Below are 26,798 nucleotides of genomic sequence, written 5' to 3'. Positions count from 1 at the left end.
GCAATTCTATCTTCTGCCATATGACCATCATCCTGAACAGCACTCCCGTTTGTATAACGCGCGATTATCTTCGGCCAGCGATGCAGTAGATAACGGCCACTGGTTTCCAAATCCCATGGCTCTGTCAATGGGCTCGAAGAACCGTGAATGGGAAAGGTCTCGCCTCGCGGCTGTAAGTCTATAATAGATGAAGTTGGCTGGTCGCAGGAACTTGGGTATAATCGCTACCGCCGTCCATTCTAAAGCAAGCATAGTTTTCAATTGCATTGTAAGAAAGGCCATAGAGCTTGAAGTCATGGCTCTTCTCCGATGACATTTTATTTGGAAGGAACGGGGATCGCATTCATATCTTTCGCCATCCTTAACCTGATGTTCAAAGAAACGGGATGATTTTTGGAGCAAGCATACTTAGAAGGCTCGAGGAGCGAGCTAGAAGTATAGATGATGCATCCAAGGTGACGGACTTCCCTAAATAGACCTAATAATGGTGTGGTCAGGCTGTAATTTTACACTTGTGATACAATGAAAAATATTTATTTGTTAAAGCTTCCAACTGCTTAGGCATAAGCTCGTAGGATGAGACTTATGTATGCCTCTCTTGCTTAAACTCTAATCTAACTATATGTTCTAAAGGGGCAGGCGATGCTAACATCAATTGTTAGGTTTACTTTGTGACGACGAAGAGATATAGTTGCGCATTTGATTTAACATCAATATATTATTGTTGGAGTGCATCTTGTATTATCTGGAATGCACATATTGCATTTCAAACTTCTGCCCGATTCTCCCAATTTCTTATCCACCCTCCAACTTGATGCCGCTGCCTCTACTCACTATATCAGCCAAATGCCACCCAATTCACATAAATCTTATCTATAGAAATGCCAGAAGGCGAATTACCAGTCCAAGAAAATCCCGAAGGATCTGACCTGTTAACTTTTACTTCGATATCCACTTCTTGGCTGGATTGCATGGCAAACCCACTGAGCGCCAAAAACACTCGAGGCGTTCTCCTAAGTCTCGTAACAAAATCCACTCGTTTTTCCTGAGCCAAACCAAGCAGTGGTCTAGTATCGATGAAATCGCTGCCACTTTTGACATCCGTACTCTCGGACGGATAAGCTAACCATGATACACTGAGCTGATTCTCGGAACCCTCATCTGCTGGCTCAATCGTAAAGTGGAAGTCAGATCCAGTAGCATAGACATATTTAGCATTAATATGCCAACCAATTTTCCCAATATTGGGAAGGTATAACCCGTTAAGCCATACGACAATATGTGGCGCCTTGTCGAACTTGTCCTGGAAGGGAATGCGAATAATGCTGCTGGAATGCTGCGATACGGGGAATTGGCCAACTATCATGTCAATATATCAGTGAATTAGTCATTTGAAGTGGCATAGCGATATCCTTTCTTTTCCTCTTACCTTGGAAATTCTTATCCTCTGCGCCAAATTCAAGCCAGACAGCACTAGCAGAACGCACTGGCTTGCCAAACATTTCAGCCTCTTGATACCGTTTCCGGACTAGGGAAAACCCTGTTTGGAGCACAGAATTTGCCTCCCAGTGTGTGTCAATGTGAGAATCGCTTTTCATATTTAGGGCACTGATTCCAATCATCAGCTGAGGTGTTGATGAGTGAGGGGGGTCAAACTGAATATGCTGCATGTCTTTCACAGTAGGTAATGAAGGAGGACGAATATCCGTCGTTGAGAAAAATCCATCACTGTGGTTTCGAAGAGGTGGTATATACTTGGCGTTATCAGCATGCATTTTCAGTAAGTCCTCTACTTCCTCCCTTATACGATCCGGTCCAAAGGCATCCGATGACCCGGATTCAGAACCCTTCTTTAAAAGCAACCGCATGATATCTGCATAACCTCTCCAGGATGCCCATAATAAGGAATCGCGTGCGGCGTTCCGCCATGCTATTATTGAACGTTGACTGAGGAGCAGCTCCACCGCGTCTTCGTGGCCTCTCTTTACGGCCATTTGCAGCGGCCAGAACCCGTGATCATCTTTTTCGTTGACATTGGCTCCGTTGTCCAGCAATTCTTTCATCACCTTGACATGATGTTGGTCAATTGCAAGCCACAGAGCGCTCCTGCCATTATACATTTTCCTATTCAAGTCTAATGAATCAATTTTCATCAGGAGTTTCAGGACATCCTTGCGCCCATTCTTGGCAGTGTAGTCTAAAGGCGTCATATCACGTTTATCGGCAAGATCAAGGTCAGCACCCTTGGCGATTAATCGTTGCAAGAGCTCTTGTCGACCCAGTTCGGCACAATGCGACGCTGCAGTTCTGCCGTCGCTATCTTGGCTATTTGGGTTCGCTTTCATTTCAAGAAGAGCGGAAACCACTTCATGCCAGCCATTTCGAGCAGCAAACGGAAGGACGTGGCTAAATTCGGAAGAGTTGATGTCTCGTCTGGACGTCATGAGGCATAGTAAGACTAGAGATTGGCCTCTCTTCCGTGACGCGACAGCCGAGGTATATTTGAGCATGGATAGATCTTGTAGATCTTTTCCAGTTATTTCTTTCACTACTTCCTCATAATCCAACACTATTGCAGCTTGAATTGACTCATTCGGAGCATTACCGAAGTTCTCTCTCATCCATTGAATGCCATTTTTGCCAAAATCTTGTCTGTCGCTATTTTGTCCCTGAGCAAGTGACCAACGGTATAGTTCACCAAGTTCTCGAAGCAATTCCGTAAAAAGGCTAGCTTTATCTGCGCTTCTCTGGCTCAATAAGCAATAGTAGTGACAACCCCAACGCAAAATAATTTCTGCGCCTTCCCATCTTCCGTCCCGTCTGTATTTTGTTGCCGCCTGGGCTAATGCCGACAACAGTTGTTCTCGATTGGAAGTAACATCAGATCTCAGTATCGGAATTAAGCAGGATATAGCGTCTGAATATGTCCCCAATGAATGGCCTGTGAAACACTCGGTAAGAGCTGAAACGAGAGGATTTTCTAGGCGAACATTGCCCGCCAACTCATTAACGGACAGTTCACTGAACTCTCGAAATCCCTGGTTCTTCATAGAAAGCATAAAAGCAACGAAGAGCTCTTGAGCACATATTTCAAGTAAGGAGTTTCCAGTGTCCTTCACCGGAAAACCTTTGACCTTCACTCTCCCTTGAATAATAGTAGTATCATGGCTTCTTGTCCCAGAATTATTTCCCCTGAAGGCGTCGTATATGAGATTCCACCCACAAATTCTTTGTACTGGTTTTTTCGATACCTCTGGTGTCAGGTCGTATTCCCAGATTTCTGGAGTGTCAGGCATCTCAGTCCAGGTATCAGCAAGGCTATATACGTGATTTAGTCCTGCATTTAAGTCCAACGTCTGTTGGGTAATATTCAGATCTCTTGAACCCAACCATATGCTCATATCTGCATCCACAGAGTCATCCCAGCCTTGCTCTTCAGTGCAAGCAGACACAACTCTGAATATCTTTGCAGTAGGCTTTTCAGATCGAGGATTCGTACTATCGCTACTGTCTTTCAGCCTTTTGTAAGATTCGTAGTCTTTGCTGACTATTGACCATAGCCAAAGTCCTAAAACCGCTTCAAGTTTGGAAGAGTCGAGAGTCCAGTTGATTTGATTGAGACCCTTCGGCGGTTCCATCTCGATAGTAACAACGCTGTTTTTGTCATTGGTGTCACCGTAAGAGAGTCCTGATACCAATCTTAAATGAACTTCATCTTTTGATGTCTGGTCTCTCAATAAAGCTGCTGCCGCGCCACAAAGAGCTGCTTTAAGACTTCGAGCTTTGGTACGGACTCTGATACTCTCATCTTTCCAGTGCGTGATTCTTTTCGCTTCTTCCGAATTATCAAGATGACCAGTAAGATTGGCAAGACGAATGCGATTTTTGAGTAGCTGTTGGCTTAAGGTTGTGAGCCATACAGCGTTAATGGTATGGCGTGCAGACTCAGTGCTCTCCGATGCAGGCGTCTCTCCACACTGTCCTGTCACATACCAGCACAGCTTCTCCTGATACTCTTGTGATTTGTCTTCCTTTGGTAATTGATTTGATTTTAGGCGTTCTTGCCTCTGTTGGAATTCCAGTCCTGCGATATTGAAGGCTAACCAGTCAAGCTCATGGCCGGCAACCAAATCGCGCCGCCCATCTAAGCAGTTATCATTCTTATCCAAGCGATCCATGCGCAAAATGCTGCGTAGGATGCTCATAAATAGGGTAATTGCTAGCTGGGCAATTGAGATCCATGCATTCAGTCCTCGGAGGCCGATGAATTGACCAACATAGCCAAATAACACAAGCAAAACGGCGATAAATGCGAGAACCTCCGATTTCTTCCTATTGGAACTTTGCGTTGATGACATCCAAATTCTATTGCGCTGTTCGACTTTATTTGCATCGGAATATGCGAAAGGGTAGAAAAACTGGTCACCAATAACTTGGGGCCCTGGTTGAATCCAGTATAACACATCAGGAGATGATTTAGACTTCCGTTGATAATACATCTCAGTTGTTGTTTGTCCGATCAATGTCGCACAACCCCATACACCCGAACATAAAACAATGGTACCCACAATAAATATTCCGGGAGCATAGTTCTGGGTAATAACTTCGCCGTCCGATTCGTGAATGTTCCATCCAAGGAGCAACACAGCAGTACCGGCAAACACAAGAATACCAGCTTGTAGAATAAAGCCAACGATAGCGACAACATAAAAGATCCAATCTGGTCGTCTTCTGACTCCCACATTGAGAGAGAGGTTTGGCTTTGGAGCAAATTCAGTAGATTCATCAGACGAGAAGAATATCTTGCTGAAAAGGGCGTGACCGCTTCCGGAGAATTGATTTTTTTCCCAATAATGACGAACAGGCCGATCTAAATATTTGGTGAATATGTGAAATCTTTCATCTTTCGGATCATCAGGTGTGTATATGAGCTCAACAATATCAGGCCGACCGAGAACTCTGGCGATACCGCTTTTATTAAATAATTCGCAAACGTCGGCGCTTGTTGATGTACATAGCTCAGCTTCAGTAGTACCGTCTCCTTCCTGAGCTCTCCCAATGAAGGCTCTAAGTGCTGAGCTTCCGCATATACGAATAGCAGCCGTGATTGTGGCAATGATGCCTATAGGGGCCATGGCGAAAATGAAATAATCCAGGAAACCGATACTTTCGCTGAGATATTGGCGCGTTATTTCATCTCCAAAAAGCGCTAGGAGAGGACCTAGGTCCGATGCTAAGTTGTTGGAGATATCGGAAAGGCCATCGGCCTTGACGACGGCTATGAAGGTAGCATAAATAAGAAGAAAGAATACATATGCCATTATGACTAGATTATGGCTTTTAGAGCAAAACGAAAGCAAACTTCTAAGTAGAGAAGTACGTTTGTGAGTTGAAGTTGAATATGTGGAATGTTTGGTTGAAGAAGAGCTGGGCAACACACATTTGGGCATGTTCCCGACTGTTATATAATGTTTGGATAATCTAAAAATGATTTATGAGAATTATAAATTGATAAAAATGCACGCGATTGTTGTGCGGCCAGCTTCCGAGCATTTAACAGCCACATTTCGCTCACAAAGCAGAGCTGAGAGTCCATCGATCCTTGTCCATGCAGTTGACCCTGGTCACCGAACGCAGCCTCGTCCACTTCCTTCCAATCATCTCCATCCCTTACATTTCAGCTGGTGAGCTACGAGAAAAAGCAATGGGAAATGTCTCAGCTTCGTAATGTATTACACATGATGGGCTTGCGTGTAATACAATGTTGGGCGGGAAGGCATAACAGCCCCTGCACATCTAATTTCCCCAGCCCTCTCTATGCAATAGAAAGGCTTTGGAGAATTGAAGTGCCTGAGAAACATGTTATGCTTTCGTAGTACCTCATGGCAGCTGTTGATCTAAGTATGAACTCTGATTGGATGCTGCGCTCAACTGATAAAACACAGGGAGGTCGAGAATCTCTTCATATGATATCTGGAATTCATAAAGCTCGCCGACCAGTTGGGACAAAGCTTACTGAGACGCTTACTCGTAGTAAATGACAGAAAATTAATAAAATTGAAATACAATGATCATTAAAGCGCGAGTAGCTGAAGACACGAACCCAGTGTATAAATATAAACAAGATGGGCATGATCTTGATGGCCAGCAACTCAAATCGGATACCCGGATGCATATATATATGTGCTACTTTGCATTACTATCTATGTTCTGGTAAAGTCTTAATATAATGGAAAGCTACTAGGTATGTAGCACACATTTCTCATATGCGTCGGATGCGGACTCCTTGGCATTACTACAATTATCCGATCCTTGGACTTTTGTCATCCACTCGTTTGATCATGTGTATAACGTAGGTTCTGTGATTAGCTACCGACAGGTCATATATCGAGATCATCTCATCTCGGCTGACACCCCTTGATTCAATGCTACAGTATCTGTGCCTACTTACGCTACAAAAAACCTGTCCATTGTTGTCTGAGAGGAGGCTAACCTCCCACGCTTGCACGGGCGCTAGCCTGCGATCTCGATGTGCATCAGATTGCCTAAACTTAAGCTTGCACAGATACGGATAACATAAACACGTTTTATCAGATAGCAGGGCCGGGACTCATTTATGTACATAGGTAGATATATGCAGATAGAGGATATGAGCTGATGTTCGTACATTTACTAAAGGCATTGGACTGGTTCTCCGGGCTGGTGCTGTACACTTATTGCTACGATGAACATAATCCAAATACCTAGTGGGCCTGCCTGCTTATACTGTACACCCCCTCTCAGCGCCCCATATTGTTCCTGTTTGCATTTCGTAGAGTGTTAAAAATTTCTTTTTTAAACCTAAAACTAGCCCTGGTGTTATGGCACTCTCCGACGCTGGTTGTGTACATGTAGTCTGTATTGCATGTTTGCCCACTTACACCCATATTGAGTCTATGTAGCATCCAGCAGCGCGGGGAGAAAACAGCCGTTCACTGCTACGAGTGCCACTAAAACCGGAATCGGGTATTCATATGATGAATACTATTGTATTTTTGATTCTTCCTATTGGAGATGACTTTTAATTTCAGTCTTATACTCTCTTTCAACTATCCGTTATTGCCCGTTGACGTGTTCGGGATCATCTCTTTTGCACAGCATGATTTCATCTTAAGATGCACCTTCTCTTTCTCTGTCTACACACCATCAACATCACGGCGATGCATCCAAAACCACTTTACCAACGTTCGGGGACCCGGAGGACCTGGCCAGGGTAGATCAGATCAGGGTTGTCAATGCCATTGTGTCTGGCAATCGCCTCATACGAGGTGCCATAGCGGGCAGCAATAGCACGGAGAGTGTCTCCCTGCTGGACAACGATGGTGTTTCCGTGGTGGCCGCGCGATCTGGAGCCTGAGCGCGAGCGTGAGTGGCGGCGGTGATGCTTCTTGGACGAGCCGCTGGAACTGCTGCTGCTGGAGCGGGAGCGACGGCGAGAGTGGCTTCGGGAGCGGCTTCGGGAGCCGCGACGGCGGCGCTCCTCTTCATATCTGTGCTCCTCGTATCTCTTCTCCTCCTTGTACATCTGTGCCTCGTGCTTCTCCTCCTTTCGCTCATGTCGCCAGTCTGAGACGCCGTCCTGCAGCTTTGACCCAGCAATGGCTCCGACAATGGCTCCAACAACACCGCTTGTCTTGGCGTGGCCGGTGGCCTGGCCTCCAAACTTGGCACCGCCAAAAGCTCCGGCCGCACCTCCAGCCAAAGCTCCCATCAAGCCTCGCTCGCCCTCCTGGGGTTCGCCATAGCCCTGCTGGGGTCCGCCATAGCCCTGCTGAGGTCCGCCATAGCCCTGAGGTCCGCCATAACCTTGCTGGCCCTCATTGCCATATGGCGGAGGGGGCTGCTGGTATTGTGTGTGATAGCCTTGCTGCTCGTTCGAAGCTCCCTGGTAGTACGAGTTGGCAGAACCGCCGGATTGGTGGCCCTGCTGAGGGTAGTCGTTGTTACCGTAACCGTAGCCGCTCATGATTGCTTCGATTTGTGATGTTTCGTGGTAGAAGGAAGGATGATTCGAGCCTAATTATCTTCAAGGAGTCTGACGAAAGCAAAAGTCAACCAAGCAATTGGAGCGGGACAAGGCGCATTTTGTAAGACACGACATTTACACTCGGTCCCTCGTAATGCTCAAGCTAGCCGGTCAATCCAATCCCCATCTCCACTCCCCTGCGTTCAAGAGTGGCTTATGACCTTGGCCCACGGCAGGGAGACTCGACACAGCCCCAATATCACGCTGCCACGTATACCCGAGAAGAGGTGGCGGCCTATAATATTCCAGGATTGGGATGTACTGGAATGCCGTTTGTTCCATCACGATTCTCATGTCCAGATTCGAACAGCTGAATTGCTGGATCTTATCGATTGAGATGCAAGGACGGACCCCTCCATCTGCTGTTCCAAATGTGGCGGTGTATTTCGAGTAGGCGGGCACTCCGTATGGATATGTGTGGATTACTTGGTATAGGAACAAAGCCGCCAAAACCCCTTAGTGGAACGAGCGGTTCTGTACATCTGGGACTTGAGACTGAAGATGAGGCATATATTTGACAATCAAAAATTCCACCTAATTGTACACAAATCCAAAGGGTGCCACACAAAGAAACAGCAGCAGCACTAACATAATACATCGTATTACAGAGTATACAAATCATATGTCATCCACGGCCGAGCTATCAGCAGCCACTGATGAACCCCTCTTTCCTATTTGCGCCATACGTAGACAGGTGCTCCACTCCTTTGTCCTGGTGGCGCGGTTGGTTTGTCACAGCTAGACGCTAAACTCCAACCCTTCAGTGAGTTTCAAGTACTCGTACAAGTACACTGTCTGGTCTAGCGTATGAGAGTATACCAGTGAATGGCGGGTCGTGACATGATCCACTGGAGAAACACTCAGGGCATATTTGTTTCACCAAGCAGAATCTGATGGTGGAGAAAAAACATGACAGTTGGACTAGTCCGAAGCTGGCCCGTGGCATAAGCATATCCGTATAATAACCAATAAGCATACACTATAACTTCAACTATATATAAAGATCATCATAAACGAGAAAGCATCTGAGAGCAAAAAAGAAAAAAGAAAAATAAAGAGAAATCTTCTTCTATCTTCTGGGAATCGAGGAGAAGGGAATTGGGGGAGGGAAAGGGGGGATGTTGCCCTGTGAATCAAGGTGACTTGACATCTTCAGTCCACTGCACCTTGCCGGCAGGCTACTGGGGAAACATGGTCTGTCCGCTGCTTGTTTATCAAACTCAATACACTGAGTCGGAAACGTCTCAGGCCTTCCGTTAAAATTATGCCCGTAAAACTAGTAAACCACGTGAAAAGGGGAATGGCCCAGGAATTGGCCTTGATGTCGGCTTGATGAAGCTGGAATAGCCGGTTAATATGACGCCCGGTAAGTCGAGATATGTAAAAAGAAACTGGCCGAATGAGTATGAAACACCCTGGTATATAAAGTAAAATTGAGATCATGTAGAACTCCACAATAACAGCCAAGTTTGACTTCGTATGAAAGTCCACCCCATCTGTTTTGAATTGCAAAAGCCGTAGAAGCCCCAGTTAAAAACAGGCAGTAATCAATGTGATGACACTAAGGTATACATGCTTTGACTGCGTCTGGTGACACCCTGCTTTGCAACTTAGCCCAGAGGCACCAATGAAGAGATGGAGGGATGCCAAAAGGAGTTTTCAGTAGCGTATATACGCATGAGGTTAGTTTGCATGTCATAACCAAACTTGCTTATAATATGACCAAAAATTCGGCGAAGCCTCATAGCGGCCATCTTTTGCACATTTGAACAGGCACCATTCTTGATATAGCCTCAAAAACTTTCGAGTCTTAAGTCTGTGCCCAACGCTCATGCCTGGGAGAGTCAGGCGATGACATCGAATGTGTTCATTAGCCTGATAGGCGGGCTGCAAATGCCTCCGTTTCATGGACATATGCTCACATTACAAAGTTTGCGTATGAATGCAATAGATATGCCAAATTGATGATGTCTCATTAATTCTAATCCAAAGGCGGGGTGGGAAAGGTCAATCTAAAAAATATGTCCTCCAATTCTCTCAAAATACTGTCTTCAGCCTTCCCTACCATCATCGCGTGAAAATTTGATCTCACGTGGACTCTCACCATCAACTCTAAATGGTCATCCTCACTAGCACAAGGAAGATGAAACAATCCACTTCGGAAACCCTTGTTGCGGAGACTTTTCTCCTCTTGCTTAGCCAGTAGCTCAACGTCTGGAATACCTAGAGGGTGCTAGTGTATTAATATGATATAACAAGGAGTATGAGGTAGGTTTGGGGTTGCAGCATACCACAGTCTCGAATTCTACCTATAGCAATGGTTAATATCGATTTTCGATGTGACTATATACTTTGGAATGATATTCTTACCAGGGTGGGAAAAGATACTAGAATGATATAGTGCATGTTGGACAATAGTATTGACGCCAAAGGCCTTCGCCCATAGATCCTCTATATTGAATTTTCGAGCTATAATGTCGTTAAATGCAGTTCTCTTCATCAGACCATTGAGAGCGTTCTCAGTGTAGAGTTGAGAGGCTGTCCAAGTCAGTATAAGCCAACGTATACGAGTTGAATCATTCAAGGTGAGTGCGAGGATGCTTACTCTGAGCAAACACATCTTCTGGGCCGACTCTTATGTTGTCACTGACAAAAATATCAATCTCATCTTGCGTTCCATCTCTATACCCGCATTGTTCTCTCCTAAGCAATTTCAGATAAAGCCAATATCGTGAGCAATACGTGGCTTCGAACATAGAGGAAATGATTGCTTTGTTCCGCATTCGGATCATCTTGCTGCAATTGGAACTAAAGCCTTCTACCACCGTTTCAAAAAAAATCATTTTCCCAGCTTGGGCGATGTCCCGTTCAAACTCGAATTTCCCACCTGAAAGCAAGTTATCAGCATCGGTAGCGTTACAATTATATCTCTCAATTTGCGAGGTCTTTTACTTACCAAGCTTTTTGTACAGTTTAAGGAAGGATATTATTGGGTTATCATGAGTACGGCCCTTCTGGATTCCATACGCCATTCTGCGAAATTTTAGTTCCTTGTTCGCCAATGGTTGTGCAGAATATGTTTTGGGCACTATAATGGTCCTCCACACAAGGGATTTTTTAGAGCCCTGGAGCTTGACCAGTGTCTCTATCCCTCGTAGATATGCATATCGACTATCCGAGTCATCACCACCCACGATCTTGAATGATTCGCAAGGGGCGCTATTATAAGACTCCAGTATTCTCTTGATGTTTTCCTGGTTTCGGTAGGCGATTAAGCTAGTATTGTATGCGTTCTCCAGAAATATGTTGTTTATAATGTTAACATATTCACTTCCGATGGGATGATAAGTAAAATGAAATTTATCGGTTGGCCGATGTTTCCCATCATATCCCGCAAGAGGATGGGCCTCCCCATTGATAATTTCGGAATAATTATTCCTGCATTTTTTTATTGGCAAATCTTCCAACAAAGATTTCCAATCTGGCCCATATATATTTTGAAACGATGACCAGAGAGCATCATGACGCGCCTGGCTAACTTCCAATTGGTAGTCTTCCTCAGGGCTTGGCAGTGCAAGACACCGTAGAACGATGATTAAACGGGGTGAAATGGGTGCAAAAAGGTGAAATCCAGCGTGGCTGCTGCCTGTTACCTGACCTGTGTCTTTGTTCCTGGTGAAAGTATTCGGCCCTTCAAAAACATTGTAGCAGTTCTCCGTTAGGATAAACTCATCCGCCACCTCAGAAGTAGTACATATGGCCATATAATACTGTTCAGTATGCATAATAAACCAAAGGGCATCGTCAGGAAACATGTTTTGTAGGAGTTTTGCCATCCACTTGCCCTCAGAGTCCATTTCCAAGTTCATGATTGTTTCCAGGTTATGATACCAAACATCCCTCGGTGTGGAAAAGTGGTGCTCCCTCATATATTCGAGAAGCAACTCTCGATCATTAGAGCAGTAATCCTCAGGCTTGTCATGATAAAATCGTTGATGAAACCCGGAGCCGCGATACTTCAACAGAAATAGAAACTTGCGAATCAAATTTCGTTCAATTCTTGTAAGTGTCACGACTGTGCTACCTTCTTCGTGGGTTTTGACAATGCGGCGAAACAGGATGCTTGCATGTGATTCCATTTTGCTAAACATGCATTCAATGCGGCGTTGCTCATCTGACGTGGCTTTGGCTGGGTCATTGTACATATTGGGGGCCCCAAATATGCGTTTCACCGAATAAGTCTCCAGTCGGAAAGGAGAAAGAGTCAGATCCACACAATTCGTAACGAGATCTCCAGGGTATTTGCCTTTTTCATGCTTGCATTTGCACTTTTTCTTTCCCTTCTTCTCAGCATTTGGACATTTGAGTGGGTAGGAGTAATTTCTCAAAATGAATTGCGGAATGAAATGCTGATATTCTGCATCAGTGAAGGACATTGTGAAAAACTCGAAATGGAAGCTGATGATAGCGGAGTTATAGATGAAGAAATAAAACGTGCAACTCAGGAGAGAAGACGAAATCAGCTTAAGCACTCAACAAATGATTTGCCCTTTATATATACCTTACGTTGGGAGGCCATTGCATAAGAGTACTGGCGAATTGTATCTCATTTACATCGTAGAAACCTACAAATGACTGAAGAAGTGGGCCACAATCCGAATGTTTATTGGCATCCTCCAGTCGCTAATGCAAAGGCCTCCGAGGCCACCAATCACGTACTGCAAATTGTCTCATCCGATACTACCCTCCACTACAGTATGCATAGGCCTCCCAGCTTTGCGAATCAGCTCTTGACGGCTGTAAGACACGTCGCTAACCCAAAGGAATTGCACAAGGCGGAAAACAACCCCCGCCTGGGAGCAGCGACAAGCTTAAATAGCTCAACTTGCCCAAGCAGTGCCCCAGGCAGCACTCAGAGACCCTCCTCATCATCCTTCTATTTCCGTGCCTACAGCACTTTTAACACTCTCAACTTTCATACTAGTCAGGGGGTAGCACCACATGGTCCAGCTGCTAATGTATTGGTACCTGGACCATGTGGTGCTACCCCCTGACTTTATCCTCTGGACCTTCTATTATAGGGCCATTTTCAATATTTGGATAACACTGAAGTGGCAGCTGGTATGTGTGCTAAAGGGACTTGGATTCTGACATATATGTTGCTAACAATAGAATTTCTGATTCCAGGACCAATGGTTCTCGGCATGTGGACTGACCTGTATACAACTCAAACAGTGGGATTGCCGAAGTTCCTTTAATGATAGGGCCGTTGCCAATCCCCGGCAACAGTGGGCCATACCATTAAACCAACTTCAAATAGCCCATTCTTTGAGTTGCATACTCGAGGACCCTTACCTTGTCATATGGCCAGAATGTTATCTTCACGATGACTCTTTTTTGAAGCTTTCGAATATGGTATGCTCTTGTCGGAACATCTAATTCTATATTTAGAAAAAAAATATTGACTAGTTTCAGAAAGCCAAATTGCCGGACCCGGATAACGTCGTTAAAAGGTGTCCAATCATCACTCTGAACTGTCAGAGTCGAAAATTTCCAAGCAAAAATATTCTTGAACTAAAACTCCTTATTCAACGCTGCCGCTGGCAGTTACAAAACATACCGAAATCTCAAAGCCAATCATGGATTGGGCTTGGTGCCAAAATCCAGAACTAACGTCCATATTGGACGACAATATCAACTTGGGGCTATTCATGGATCCAGCTCTTCCCGGAGACAACTATTTTGATGGGCTGTTGGCAGCCGCTGGCAACCATGACAGTTTACTGCCTAATTTTTTGAATACCGAAGAGTGTGTGGTTGACGACAATGACGGATTCTCATTACAACTCAATTCTGATCAATTTACACCACCAATCAATGCCTTCCAATATGCGGGTATTGACTCCAGCATTGAGGCCGTTAGCGAGAATCAAGGGGCATGGGATGCTGCGACAACTCCAAGCGCATGGAGTTCTAGCAATACGCCTTTTTCACCAACAGACAATTTTCTCTCAGTGTCTCCGCATATTGTCTACCAGTTCCCAGACATGCCCAGCCACATTGACAGTCAAACAGAGGTTATTGGGTTCTCCGCACCAATATGTCTTATGAATCAACCAATAATTCCCACGGATATTCAAAAAGGAAAAAAACCAAAGACATTAAAGTAAGTGAAAATTAACGATTCAATACGAATGTTTGAGACTAATGTAACGGCTTGTTGTGTAGGAAAGATGCAAGAAAGGCATGTAAGCCAGAGATATGCAAAGTATGTGGAAAAGGCCATGCGGAGAAGAGAGATTTGGATCGCCACATGGTAGCACATCACCGGCCAGTGGCCAAGAGATTGGGGATTGATGTTTCGAAAAGAGCGTGCAAAATTTGTGGGATTGAATTTGACAACATTCGGCGCGATAATTTACGTAGGCATATGAAAAGAAAACACCCAAATGCTTCTTAGGAAAGTGTCTCAGAGTCTTGATATATGAACGTGCTCGAGTGAAAGTAACCCAAGTTCCAATATTGCCTTGACGAGTGTAGTTCGCTGTATATGCTCTACTGGCAGCATCAAGCAAATATAACAAACCTCAGCTTGCAAGGAATCTCTCATCATGTTGGAAGAATCGAAAGCAGAGTGATTAGCCTTTGAACTTTTTATACCTAAGCAACATCCTAGGTTATGTAAGATTCTCTATTCTAACTTTTGCTAAGAACGTCCAGGAGCACCCTTTTAATTGTTCGAGTATAAGTCCCTAGATAACGCTGCCCTTATGGCACTGTCAAATATGCCGATCATTGTGTTCCTGTTGCGTGCATGTAAGTCTGCATCTATTTTAATACAGCACTCTTGGAGGAGTAAAAAAAAAATCCGCCAGATGAGATTATTCCACGGAATGACCAATTCAATCAGTCATTTTACCCTTTGTCTCCTTATATCTCCCTTCCTGCTCTCCATCTTTATTGTAGTCAAAAGTATCACTACTCTTATCATAATCGTCACTATCCTCGGCCGAGTCATATGTATACTCCCGGCCGTCATCCACCGCCCCATGGCTTAAGAGTATCTTTTGCAGAGCGTTTTGACGAAACAGTTTCTTCCTCTGCTTTGTTGCGTTGAATGCATTATCGTACTTCCCCCCTTGTAGGTGTACGTTCGCTCCATGCTTAAGCAAAAGCTCAACTACTTCAGTGTGGCCCTGGAAGGCAGCCGCTTGCAATGCCGTGTCGTACAAACCGCCCCTCTGATTCACCTTAGCACCTTTGCCGAGCAACAAATTGACCACGTCCAAGTACCCGTGATACGCAGCTGCTTGGAGGGCAGTTCCGCAGCGACCACCTTCTTCATTCGGTGATGCACCATTGTGAAGAAGCAGCGCGACGGTGTAAAGGTACCCCCTAGATGATGCTGCCTGTAAGGCGGTGCCATAAAAGCCACCCACTGCATGTATATCGTCTCCAGCTTTCTCTACCAAGTAGCAGATGGCTTCGTTAATTTTAGCTTGAGTTTTCTCATCATCTCCCGAAGGATCTGTTATCCTTGAAATTGCCGCTTGTATAGCCGTCCCGTACCTGTGTCCCAATATGGGCGGATTCACTTTGACTTCGTTGTCGATGAGTAGCGGATAGTCTTCTGGACGGGCCCATTGTAAGATGCTGCCAAACTTGTCGTTCTTTTCTGTTACTTTGGCCCCCAATTTGAGCATAATCTGTACCATACCTTTCCTCTGGCTCGCAGCGGCTGCATGCAGAATGCTTCCTCTACTTCCCCAGGCGTCAAGATTAGCCCTATGCTTCAAGAATAATCGCACAATGTCATCGCGCCCATGATAAACAGCCTTTTCCAGGGGATACTCGTGCTTGTAGTTTTTCTTCATGGGATCAGCCCCTTTCTTTAAGAGCATCTCGATTACCAAAATATTGTCTTTGGATTTAATAGCCGCCAAAAGTGGCAGAGCTTCTTCGCAGTTTGGATCCGCGCCCTTGTCTAGAAGAAGCCGACAGGCGCTATGGGAACCATTAGACGCAGCAGCGCAGAGAGCGGTACCGTGTTCAGAAGCACTGATAGTGTTGACCTTGGCTCCGTATTCAATCAAAAGCTTGACGATTGCTTCATTGTCGGAATATGAGGCAATACCAAGGGGCGTCCCCCACTCCACGCTTTGAGCATTTGGGTCTGCGTTATAATCTAGCAAAATCTTGGCGATGGCTTCATTTCCATTATCAGCAGCAATATGAAGAGCAGTCCTGTCCTCAAACATGCCAATACTCTCAACATTCGCGCCATGACTCAACAGTAGTTGCAGCGTGTCAATATGCCCCCTAGCGACGGCTGAGGTAACCGACACATCACCCTTCGCGCTGATATCGTATCCCTTGTTCAGCATATATTCAATCAACTTGTTCATTCCATTCCAGGCAACTTCACGAAACACTCTGGTGGATACTTCAGCACCCCTATCCAATAGTGAAATGACAAGTTGATCATCTTCTCGATACCTGTCAATTGCCGCCAACAGAGCCTTGCAGAACTCTTGGTTGGGTATATTAAGACTCGCTCCTTTATTCAAGAACGTCGGTAGGTATTCTGGTGCGTGTGAAATGACTGATGGCAGCAGGTTGGTCAGAACGCCACCTTGGTTGTCAAGTTGTGGCCGAGCATCGAGGAGGACCTGAAGCATTCCCCGCTTGTTGGGATGTAGCTCCCATCTCCTCCTTTCAATTGCTTCAATATAAGCAGGATGCTGATGGCCGATGGTGGGATAATCTCGTAGTATTTCTGCTAATATCTCCTGACCATGGTCCTCATCTTCGACTGCCCTTGTAATAATATCGCCAATAACGTCGAGATTATCCTCCATGTTGATCTCGTCTCTTAGCATTTCAAAAATTTCCCGATGCCCCATGATGATGGCCATCGTAGATGGATAGAGCTCGTCATAGAAAAACTTTTCCTTTTGACAAGATCCCATTGCTCGTTGTTGTTCCGAGGCACCATAATTAGCATCTCTGAAGGTGTTCCAGCTGGAGGGTTCCGGGCCATAGCCTTTTATGGACGGGTCAACTCCAGCCTTTAGTAGCATACCAACGAAATCCTTTCTATTGTCCCTTACTGCACGCATAAGCAGTGTGGCTCTTGCATTTGGCTCCAAAGAGCACAATCCCTCCTCGTCGAGGAGGCGACCAATAACGCCAGGAAGTTGTAGTTCGATGGCATTGTAAAGTGGGATTCGACGAACCTCATCATAATACGATTTCATCTGCCTGGGCAGAGTCAACTGTGGCGATATCCAGGGATAATAAGCATCGATGTAGTTGCTGAATAGTCCCTCATGGGAGTATAAACGGAAGATTTCATCCTCCAACTCGTCGCATCGACTGTCACTAGGAATATGCCAGCGCCATTTTTTTGCGGCGTAGTCTAGTAATGGATAATCTTGCATTCGTTGTCCAAATCTTTTGCCGCCATATTCATGTTTATTTTCGAAACCCCTCAGCGATAGGTACCTTAGACAAACTTTTGCGATGTACATTTCTGGATCTTTATAAGATCCGAATACCTGAGGGTTGCTTTTCAGATACTCTAGAATCGATAAATGAGCCAACCGAAGGTCGTTTTCACCATCCTTCACTAGTAAGCCGCAGCACACGACCACTAAGTCTTCAATATCTGGTATGTTGTCCCGGTCAATATCATTCAATATTCCGTCCTCAAGCTCGACAGAAAGCGCGTGGGATAAAGCACCGAAGCTTAGTGGTGATTTCGCATAGATAAGCCACAGCAATGTGCGCAATGCAAAGTCATTGTCGTCATTGTCTGCAATACGAGACATAATACCGCTGAAGGTATCGGAAAGTTTTTCTGGCATTCTTTGCAGCACTTTGTGCACTCTAGATGTTGTTTTACATTTTATAATTTCATTAAGCTGCAATGATGTCCATAGAAGCCTGTGACTAGTTAGCTTCACAATTCATGCAGGTATCTCAGATGCGAGCTTCAAGTCGAGGGGTATCACGCACATGCCATCAGTTTTGGAGACGATGGTTTTAGCCACCTCTTCTTTAAGTTCATTATTGTTTCTGAACTTGAAGTTAGAGCTTCTCCACTTATCGTCAATGAGTTCTCTTATGTCTTCGGCATGGGCCTTAATCTCGACAGGTACCCATCCAGAGGATATCCTTTCGAAATCAATTTTGCGGGTGGTGATTAGCATTCGGGCTCCCGTGTTTTGGAGATGATCAATTATATCCATAGTTTTAATTTGGAAGCTTTCAACGCATTCATCTAATGCGTCTAGTATAATGAATACTTGCTTAAAATTCCCTCGTAGGATGTTAATCGCATCCATTAAAGCAGAATCGTCTGGCGTTTCGTGACTTTGTTTAAGCAACGTCTCAATTACAGGAGGGAGTGTTGGAAGCTGTTCAATAAGTTGCCTCAATAAACCTGGACGTAGCAAAGCATGCTCTGCTGGACGACTGTAGTCGAAATACCAATAGAGGATTGCGCTATCCGGATCATTTTTAAACATATCTTCCAGATGATGAATTACGAGCCAACTAATTAGAGGATCAATATGCAATCTCAAGGCATAAATGGGCAGTTGACAGTAGAAGAAGAGAACACTTACGAGAGATGAGTTTTGCCAGCGCCAGGGAGTCCATGGCACCAGAGCAAACGATACTCATCATTTCCATGCTGCATGAATCCCTTCAATTCTGGCAACCGCAAGAACCAGTCGCCAGTATTGAGTGCTCTGGTACTTTCTATTTCCTTGTGTTTTGCATGATACTTGCCGCTACAGAGCCATCCAATGACCTCGTTTCTTTTACGATCTAACTAGAAGTCAGGATGAAGACGGTATATCAGCCCAGAGGTTATATTTATACCTTGTTGGGTCTGTTCCATTTTTTCGGATACCGCGTTCACTTTCTCGTGAGTGAGGGTTGTTAGATTCCTAAAATGCAGTTAATTAATGCTCGATAGTTCAGACAACGTATATCGCGACTTTGGGAATCTGCCCTTACAAAATATCAATTTGAAGCACACTCTGAAACACTGTTGCATAGTTCCTGAGTCCCTGAATTTCATCTTGAAATTCTTTTGCAGTAAAAGGCCACATAAGCGCGGTTTTGCGCATCTTTTTCGACTGGAGACTCTTCTGAAGCGTGGCCAGCAACCGTTCTACTGCGTCTTTACAGGACCCCACCTGGGGACCAAGCTCCTTAGCCGCACCAGTATACTTAGGTGATGAGCCATTGGCTTTACATATGACATCAATAAGTTTATCCAACGGTATTTTTAAAGCGTAGAGTTGACTTAGGAAATCTTCCTGCTCTTTTTTGGCGTGGGCAACGCTGTTCGCATACTTGAGAGTAATTGATATGGTAGTCGCGATGACGCCGTCTAATGCCGCAACGTCAGAAGCAAGGAGGAGAGGATTCATTGAAACTGATTCAGTATTGAAGGTATTGACGAAGCTTAATTGCTTTATGCGATAAAAAGAAGGTGAAGTTGACATCTCCGTTGGCAGCCTGCTGCAGCCATACGAGTATTTGTAGCCAGTGCCCGCATCTGAACCCCCACCCATGCAGCATATACTTCTGCAGCGAGGCTAACTTGTAGGCAGACACCAGCAACCTAACTAAACCAACAACATACATGTATATGTATCTGAAAACGTAGGCAACCAATCAGGATTAGTGAATAGGCTATGATTTGAAATGCCGGAGCACTATTACAGATGATATGATGGCCAAGAGTATGTCCTATATTGCATGCCAAATCATTGTCTATCTTGAGGATGTCTATGCTTTCTCATGTGGTTTATTGTGTAATGATGATTCAAGTAGCCCTGAACGCCGCGTGTGTGCAATTTATCAGCATCGGCGATAGATATTACACTCGTATACATTCTTTCTATCATATCAAACCTTGACCAACTTGAAGCCAACCTGCGTATATCTCGCCCAAACGAATCCAACGCACCCGAGCAATATAGAAAAGCCACACAACAACTGCAGGGCGTGATGGTTGAAGCGCCGTGATCTCAAAATAGCACTGACAATGGGACTTCCAATCAGTGCTCCGGTGGCTTGAATTGCAAACGCTGAACCGACTCGAGTGCCAATGTGCCTGATATCGGAGATTTGAGCAACAAGCGTTGGCACAAGGGAGATGACGCCTCCAGAAAAGAAGCCGAATATGACGACATATACGATGATGTCGGCCATACTTTCGACAAGGGTAGGAGCTGTGAGACAAAAAGTAGCTGAAACGAAAGTTATGGTGGTTACTACATTGAATCCGCCAATATTGTCGGCTGCAACGCTGAGAAAAATTCGTCCGAAGACACTGATGGCGCTGAAGATTGGCAACAGGTATGGGATCAAATCCGGAGAGAAACCGGCCTCTTTAGCTGGAAGAGTAACGTATCTGAATGGTACAACCATTCCCAACTGGAAAAGGAAGACGCCAGTAATAGTACTAAACAAACGGATATCCTCGAAGTGTCTCACATACTCATTGGGGACGAAGCGACGGCGACGCGGTGGCAGTCTCGACTTGACCGTCAAACATGCAATACCCAGCAGCAAGATGAACATCGAGGCTAATGTACGCATCATCCATGGAAAGGCAATGTTGGGGATCGATTTATTAACAATGATCGGCAGAACGACACCTGGGATATGCTATGACCATTAAATGTCCCGTAATAAAGATGTTTCATTCAACTTTACCTTTGGATGATGTGCCAGTCTGCAAGCATTGTCAACCTAAGGCCCTAATGCAACCCGCCTGATATGAAATTAGCCCCATTGGCTGATTTTATAAAGCGCCTGCTATACACACATGCACTGTAGAAGGGGTCGGCAGCATGAAGCATACGTCACAGGTACAGAGCTCGCTTAGAAGGCTAAACTGTTAAAACTCCCGTCAGGTTTCGCGTTTTGGAAGCTTCACAGCATTTTTAATCTACTCAAAGGCCGGAAGAGATGATGACTGTGACTCCCGCAAGATACGACCAATAGAAAATACACGCCTCACTTTTACTGCGGACTTGACCATTTAGCATAGTTTCACAGCAATTCGACCCTCTTCCGAGCAGTAAAGAAATAGAGTGGAGTATACATGTAGCCTATTGATCATGCCAGCGAGTTTCACAGCAATTTTAGCCACCTCCGAGGCCGTAAGAGGCAGAACCGACTTGGGCTTCAACCTCAAGCAGGCCCTACTAGTATATAACTGTATGTGCTTACATACCTACTCATTATTACAATGCCTTGGTCACGCTACTCTTCCAGCGAAATCTCTCTCGAGACAACCTAATGTCGATCATTAGAGCACATACACCGCTTCAAATTCAGCGTCAACCATGGATTTCACATTCGCAGGTGCATGACTTATTCAATATCCCACCCAGAGGAGCACCAGAAACAATCATTGACGCCCTGCGAGCACGCGGGCTGAACCACATTCTTATGGGAGATTCAGGCTACTATTTACATGTCCATACTACTTAACGTATTTGAACTACGAGCAGATTCTACTCGCCAACTTCTACAAGCCCCAAAGTAACCCGCCTGTTAGTACTCCTCCGCAAAACCCAATGACCCTCCAATGGCCTCCCCACCTCCCGCTTCGCCCGCCCCCTGATAGCCCCATCATCCATCCGATCCGCCTCGTCCAGAATCGGCCGCGTCTCGTTAGAAACTACCTGCGCCACCGTCTGCCAATAACTCCCAATGAACGAGATTTTCGTCGAACTCACAAATTGGACGAGCACCACGATCATAATGGCCAAATGAATCACAATGAGCATTGTCCCCAACGCAAAGCCTGCCCACTGCACTGGTATCGTTGCGGTGAGCAAAAACGCCGTCATAGCTGCGGCCGGACTGCTCAACTGGACCAATTTTTCGTAGTATGCAACCTGACAGGGGACGAGCGGCCCAGATGGATCCAGAGTACCCTCATCAATGTTTCTTGATATCTACTATGTGGTCTATTAAAGGAACCAAGAATTTTAATAAATCGAAGAGGCTCCTAAATAAATATATTGGGTGAGAATTGGTAGAAGTTTTACTTGGATAAATATTAATAGAATTATCCTATATTTATCTTGCAGGAAGTATTAGTGTAAATGATGGCAATCTCGATTATACACGAGCATAATAGATAATACCCAGTATTTTGTACACCGTTCACCTTCTACAGTTTTGAAGATTTCTATCCTTACACTATTAGTATATCCGTCCAAAATAGCAAATTTTGTGCGCCATAGGACTGAAAAATCGGAATGACACCAGACGCGTGGTATACTATATTTATTACCCCCCAAGTATGATACGAACAGAGCCGACGAATAGAATCAGCTATGCTACAGATCTCCTCCATCCTACTTTTACTAGGAATGAATCGCATTTTGTCATCAACGGTCAAAGAGAGGATCACAAGTGACTCACAATTAGAGTTCTGGAATGGGACAGCTAACCAATAGCACGTAATGTCGTTATTATTGTCTCAAACAAACAAACAATGTTACGTATAGACTCGAGTCTGTAATAGTCCAGGAGAAACTGAAATGAGTGTCTCCTTCTTGCAATCAAGTTTCTCTCCAAACGGACGCTCTCTGTGGCGTAATGTGGCTAGTACAGTGCAGATGCTAACGTGATACGTATATTTTTACATTGGGCTTAACATTATCCAGAAATAGATTTAGTTCTACCAGAAACTGAGACCGTTGCCTTATTTTTAAGACATCAACATGAACTAAGTTCCGGATCCAGTTCATGCCGGTGCAGGTGTCGGTAGATGCGCATCTAGATCACGCCTCTCTGCAGCCTCAAAGCCATAATAGGCTTGTGATTCAATGGCATTCCTTGCTCCAGTTTGGTGCTATATATCTCAACATGACTTAGTTAATGCTATAACCGAACAAGGTTTGCGTATTGATGTGCGGGCTAATGCAGAATGATAAATATAGTTAGACGGAGCTATCAAAAGTCGCTGAAAAGAGCATAAAGCTATAGTGGCGCTGCTACTTGACAAGGGAGCTGAGACTAAGGCATAGCTGAGATTGAAGCGAGGGATAAATATGGTTAGACACCGCTATTATAAGCCACTGAGAAAAAAATGAAGCTATAGTGACGCCGTGGCCTGAGAAGGGAGCTGAGATTGAGGCGAAAGATAAAGACGTTCAGACGCCGCTATAGTCGGATAGTCGGCGAACTGCAGTTTCAAGGACTCTTTCACATTCCATACGGCTCGTATGCCTTGCCGGGACAGCCCTTTTTTGGCGAGGCAGATTCTGAATTCTGAGTGTTTGTGCTGATCCAATCCCATATCTTTAGGATGCTATATTCAGCCATTTTTCAATAGTTTGATATTTTTTGCGCCTCACTGCCGCTTGTAACTAAGGGTATGTATAATATCTCAGCTACAGATTCTGCCCAGCCATCACTACTATCATGTTGCTAACGTTGATTAAGCGAGACCCTGGATACACACTGTATGTAAGCTCTAGGCATATTCTAATATATAATCTTTAGTCCGTCATTGGATAACTTCCCAGGCCCTTTCCCCCTCACTTCCATCTGTCGTTGAATAGCCTACTACAGCAAAACAACTTGTGTGTTCATCGAAGGCGAGATGGCAGATCTTCTGTTTCTGGCTCTTGCCATTGCCATGGGCGTGCTATTGGTGGATGCTGTCATTGAGCTAGCTTTCATCACCAGCATGGTGACATGGCTACACCACACAGTGAGCGGCCACAAGTATATCATCAATTTCAACGGCTCAACATTCGGACTCTACGGCAAACCAGCAAATCTCTTGCTCAATCAAGGGCATACCGCCAACGCAGCAGCAGGAACTGCGATAGTTCTTGTTTGTCTCGGAGGTGCCCTCATTCTCTTTCTAAGAAGCCGACCCAACATCTTTGGGCAAAAGTTTACGTCATTCCTTTACGGCGCCTGGCTTATTTTTATCATCCTGGCCTTTCTGCTTACCCTTGCGGCTCTTATCTACGTCTTCGCTGTTACGAATGCACACGAGGGACAGACAATCGATCTTCAAATCGCCTCAACAAACAGCAACATAAAATATCCAGTTGATACATGGACACCGCAAAATTGGTATAGTGCCATGTTGAACCTAGATTTTGCTGATGCAAGCCAGAGGAGCAACGTTGCGTTCAACTTACGACTTATGCGGGGATGGCAGTATAATTTGATTGCCATGTTTGTGATTCAACTTGCAGTGACTGTTCTCGCCGTCTTGGAATTTTTGGACAGACGAAAGAAACGGTCTTCGGCAAAGTATAGCGGCGTGGCGCGCAACAGCGGAGAGCAGAAATTTATTACACCTGTATCTCCATAACTGGGCATATGTTTCTTGGAGTCGGTCAAATGCCGTTTCAAAGATTGCTTCGCATGGTAACTGGAGTACCTTCATAGTTTACTACAAGCAACAAAGGCTCCCCATATCTTCATCCAAACTTTTCTAAACTCTCTCATAATGAATAGCGAATTACTACTCTCTTCCCTTTATTTTTTATATTCGTGTGCTTGGACTTGCGATTATGGGCTTAACTGTGTACGGCTGTATCCCCTCAAAGTTTGATTACATTTGCTGGAATGCTCAAGTTCAATTCAATACAACGTCTACGATAAGAGAGTGAGTTACACAAGTGATTGAGCCACTGTATACTGTCTCCATGCCGCTGGCAATAAAAAAACAAGCATGCCACTCACTTATGGAGGACATAAGTAAATTGTTATGCTCAGGTATGTACCCATAGCTTTAAATACCTAAAGCAAGATTAGTGCTATAAGTGAGAATTGTTAGGCTTATAACAAAATGGTACTTGTCGTTATATCGTCCTTGACACTGTATCAGCCACATGCCCTGCGGCATGGTCCGCACGGAATGAGATTCAACATTAATAAAGCCGGACATTTATTTCGGTCATCATGTAGTATACAGCATACAGGCTTGATTCACAAGCAAATTCTTTTATCCACCGTCCCAATTTTTAGCATCCCAATGATCATCATCGAACAAATTCCTTCAAGTCTTTCTTATCCTCAAATGTTACTTTTCCATCCTTGTTTGTTGGCTCCACGCGAATCCCGGAGACGTCCTCTTCGACCCACTTTGCAGGCTCTGAGCCTTGAGGCTTGCTAGAGAGTTCCAAGGCAGACGCCAGAGTACCAGCCTGTGCATCAGCAATCTCGTTGACCTGTTCGTTGGTGAGACTATCGACAACGCGCACGCCCCGGCTTGACATCAGAATAGTGCTCGGCCCCTTGAAATGCAAGAACAATCGATCACCCCAGATGGTCCGGCGGGTCATTGTTCGAAGACTGTAGAAAACACGAGCGAGGAATTTGTAGACTTGTGAATCCCGTGCCTTCTTCATAAACTCTGTTTCGGGAATCCACGAAGTAAGGGAGGGGATCTGGAAACGTAGACTAGCGCTCTTGAACCTGAAAGGTAAAGGCTGGTGCTTCGTTACAGAATACGCGACGACGCTGCCGGGGTGGGCGACAAATTCTTCGCCCTCGGAGAGATGCAATTGATAAATTTGCCCAGGCGCCGACAGAGCCGCCAATCCACGACCAGTCACAAATGTGCTGCCCCAATGCGCCATCGAGAGTCGTCTCTGGATCCGCGATGATAGGGACAGAGTGTGGCCAGTCCAAGCTAGTAGGGCATTGCGCTGAATCACCATCCAATCGGTCGTTCCGTCCAGGTGTAGGATGGTAAACGTCGTCGTGGGGGATTTGGTCGAGATCAAAGCGGTAATCGGCGAAGTGGCAGATATGCGCTGATAGATGAATGGAACTCCAAACGGCGCCCGCGAAAGAGGATTTAGTAGTGAAAGGGTCGATTGTGCCTGCGAAACCACCACACGTTAATATCTCGGTTCTATCGCTGCGGTCGCATCATCAGCGCTCTCACATTGTCTGGATTCCCCGCCACTGCGACCAACGTCCCACGTCGTGTATAAAGCCTCTGTGAAGCCGAAAGTGATACCGAGAGCAGCGAGTAGGGCGAGCCAATGACTTCGAATCGGGCATCTTTGAGTCCACAGCCAGTCAGCCCAAGCACCATCACATCACATCAACAGCGAAGCCATACCAGCCGTATCCCTCAGGTTTTCAATTGCGCCAAAAGCATCTCCCCCGGTTGTCGTGCTTGGAGTTGCACTGATCTGGATGCCGCGGCATTGCCAGCAGACATACTGCACCGGCTGATTGCGCCATGCTCGCGCTGTCCGTAGCAGCGGCGAAGGGCCTCTCATTGCGCCGTTTGTCGAGCTCTCACGAGCTTGTCGAAAAGCTGGTGATGAGCTTCTGAAGTCCGTTCGGACGCTAAAATCCCGGCAATTCTCGCAACCGCTGCGGTCTTTCCCGGCTGTGGTCCGACAGGTACGTACCTGGTGCATGTACCTCCCTCAGCTCAGCTCAGCTAGCCTTAAAGTAGCTGCACGTGTTGTTGCCGTGGTAACACAGCGCAAATACCCCAGTTCGTGCAGTACGAGTACCAACGGCATGTACCTACCCCGTACCGCACCCCTACCAGCCCTTGGCGCTCCCAGCCTTCCAGCACGCCAAAAATCGGTCAATCTAATTAATCTCACGTTCCAAAGACAAGGACGACGGATGCTCACTAAGCAGGATTTAGGAGCCTCGATTCCATCGCCATCCTCCGGCAGCGGTTGCCTCTCTC

The 26,798-nt window shown here is 45.4% G+C and overlaps 8 protein-coding genes across 8 annotated transcripts; 2 read left to right on the top strand and 6 right to left on the bottom strand.

The window, feature by feature from the left end:
- Positions 1 to 1,904: 1,904 nt before the first annotated feature.
- TRIVIDRAFT_261 (ankyrin repeat protein) lies at positions 1,905 to 5,303 on the bottom strand (the record flags this gene model as incomplete). Its single annotated transcript, XM_014101928.1, has 2 exons — positions 1,905 to 3,900; positions 4,000 to 5,303. Coding segments are annotated over 2 exons (3,300 nt in total), but the record flags the coding sequence as incomplete, so codon positions are not given.
- A 1,697-nt stretch (positions 5,304 to 7,000) lies between these two features.
- On the bottom strand, positions 7,001 to 8,062 carry TRIVIDRAFT_79910 (carbohydrate-binding module family 50 protein; the record flags this gene model as incomplete). The annotated part of the gene is made up of 1 exon (XM_014102898.1): positions 7,001 to 8,062. The coding sequence occupies one exon, from the start codon at positions 8,003 to 8,005 to the stop codon at positions 7,217 to 7,219; it is 789 nt and encodes a 262-aa protein (XP_013958373.1).
- Positions 8,063 to 11,166: 3,104 nt separating this feature from the next.
- On the bottom strand, positions 11,167 to 12,486 carry TRIVIDRAFT_124796 (uncharacterized protein; the record flags this gene model as incomplete). Its single annotated transcript, XM_014102078.1, has 1 exon — positions 11,167 to 12,486. A coding segment is annotated over one exon (1,320 nt), but the record flags the coding sequence as incomplete, so codon positions are not given.
- A 517-nt stretch (positions 12,487 to 13,003) lies between these two features.
- TRIVIDRAFT_111149 (uncharacterized protein) lies at positions 13,004 to 14,526 on the top strand (the record flags this gene model as incomplete). Its single annotated transcript, XM_014102077.1, has 5 exons — positions 13,004 to 13,030; positions 13,113 to 13,186; positions 13,253 to 13,480; positions 13,541 to 14,231; positions 14,294 to 14,526. The coding sequence occupies 2 exons, from the start codon at positions 13,705 to 13,707 to the stop codon at positions 14,523 to 14,525; spliced, it is 759 nt and encodes a 252-aa protein (XP_013957552.1).
- Positions 14,527 to 15,201: 675 nt separating this feature from the next.
- TRIVIDRAFT_138208 (uncharacterized protein) lies at positions 15,202 to 16,407 on the bottom strand (the record flags this gene model as incomplete). The annotated part of the gene is made up of 2 exons (XM_014102076.1): positions 15,202 to 15,548; positions 16,065 to 16,407. Coding segments are annotated over 2 exons (690 nt in total), but the record flags the coding sequence as incomplete, so codon positions are not given.
- Positions 16,408 to 19,990: 3,583 nt separating this feature from the next.
- On the bottom strand, positions 19,991 to 20,746 carry TRIVIDRAFT_36973 (uncharacterized protein; the record flags this gene model as incomplete). The annotated part of the gene is made up of 1 exon (XM_014102075.1): positions 19,991 to 20,746. A coding segment is annotated over one exon (756 nt), but the record flags the coding sequence as incomplete, so codon positions are not given.
- Positions 20,747 to 23,714: 2,968 nt separating this feature from the next.
- TRIVIDRAFT_56101 (uncharacterized protein) lies at positions 23,715 to 24,443 on the top strand (the record flags this gene model as incomplete). The annotated part of the gene is made up of 1 exon (XM_014102074.1): positions 23,715 to 24,443. The coding sequence occupies one exon, from the start codon at positions 23,715 to 23,717 to the stop codon at positions 24,441 to 24,443; it is 729 nt and encodes a 242-aa protein (XP_013957549.1).
- Positions 24,444 to 25,116: 673 nt separating this feature from the next.
- On the bottom strand, positions 25,117 to 26,370 carry TRIVIDRAFT_36963 (uncharacterized protein; the record flags this gene model as incomplete). Its single annotated transcript, XM_014102073.1, has 3 exons — positions 25,117 to 25,962; positions 26,028 to 26,146; positions 26,208 to 26,370. 3 exons carry the CDS (start codon positions 26,368 to 26,370, stop codon positions 25,117 to 25,119), a joined length of 1,128 nt encoding a protein of 375 aa, XP_013957548.1.
- Positions 26,371 to 26,798: the final 428 nt, after the last annotated feature.

This window comes from Trichoderma virens (genome assembly GCF_000170995.1).
Source record: "Trichoderma virens Gv29-8 chromosome Unknown TRIVIscaffold_5, whole genome shotgun sequence".
Classification (NCBI taxonomy): domain Eukaryota; kingdom Fungi; phylum Ascomycota; class Sordariomycetes; order Hypocreales; family Hypocreaceae; genus Trichoderma; species Trichoderma virens.
Note: the sequence above shows the minus strand (reverse complement) of the source record. Positions and strands in the feature narration are given on the sequence as shown.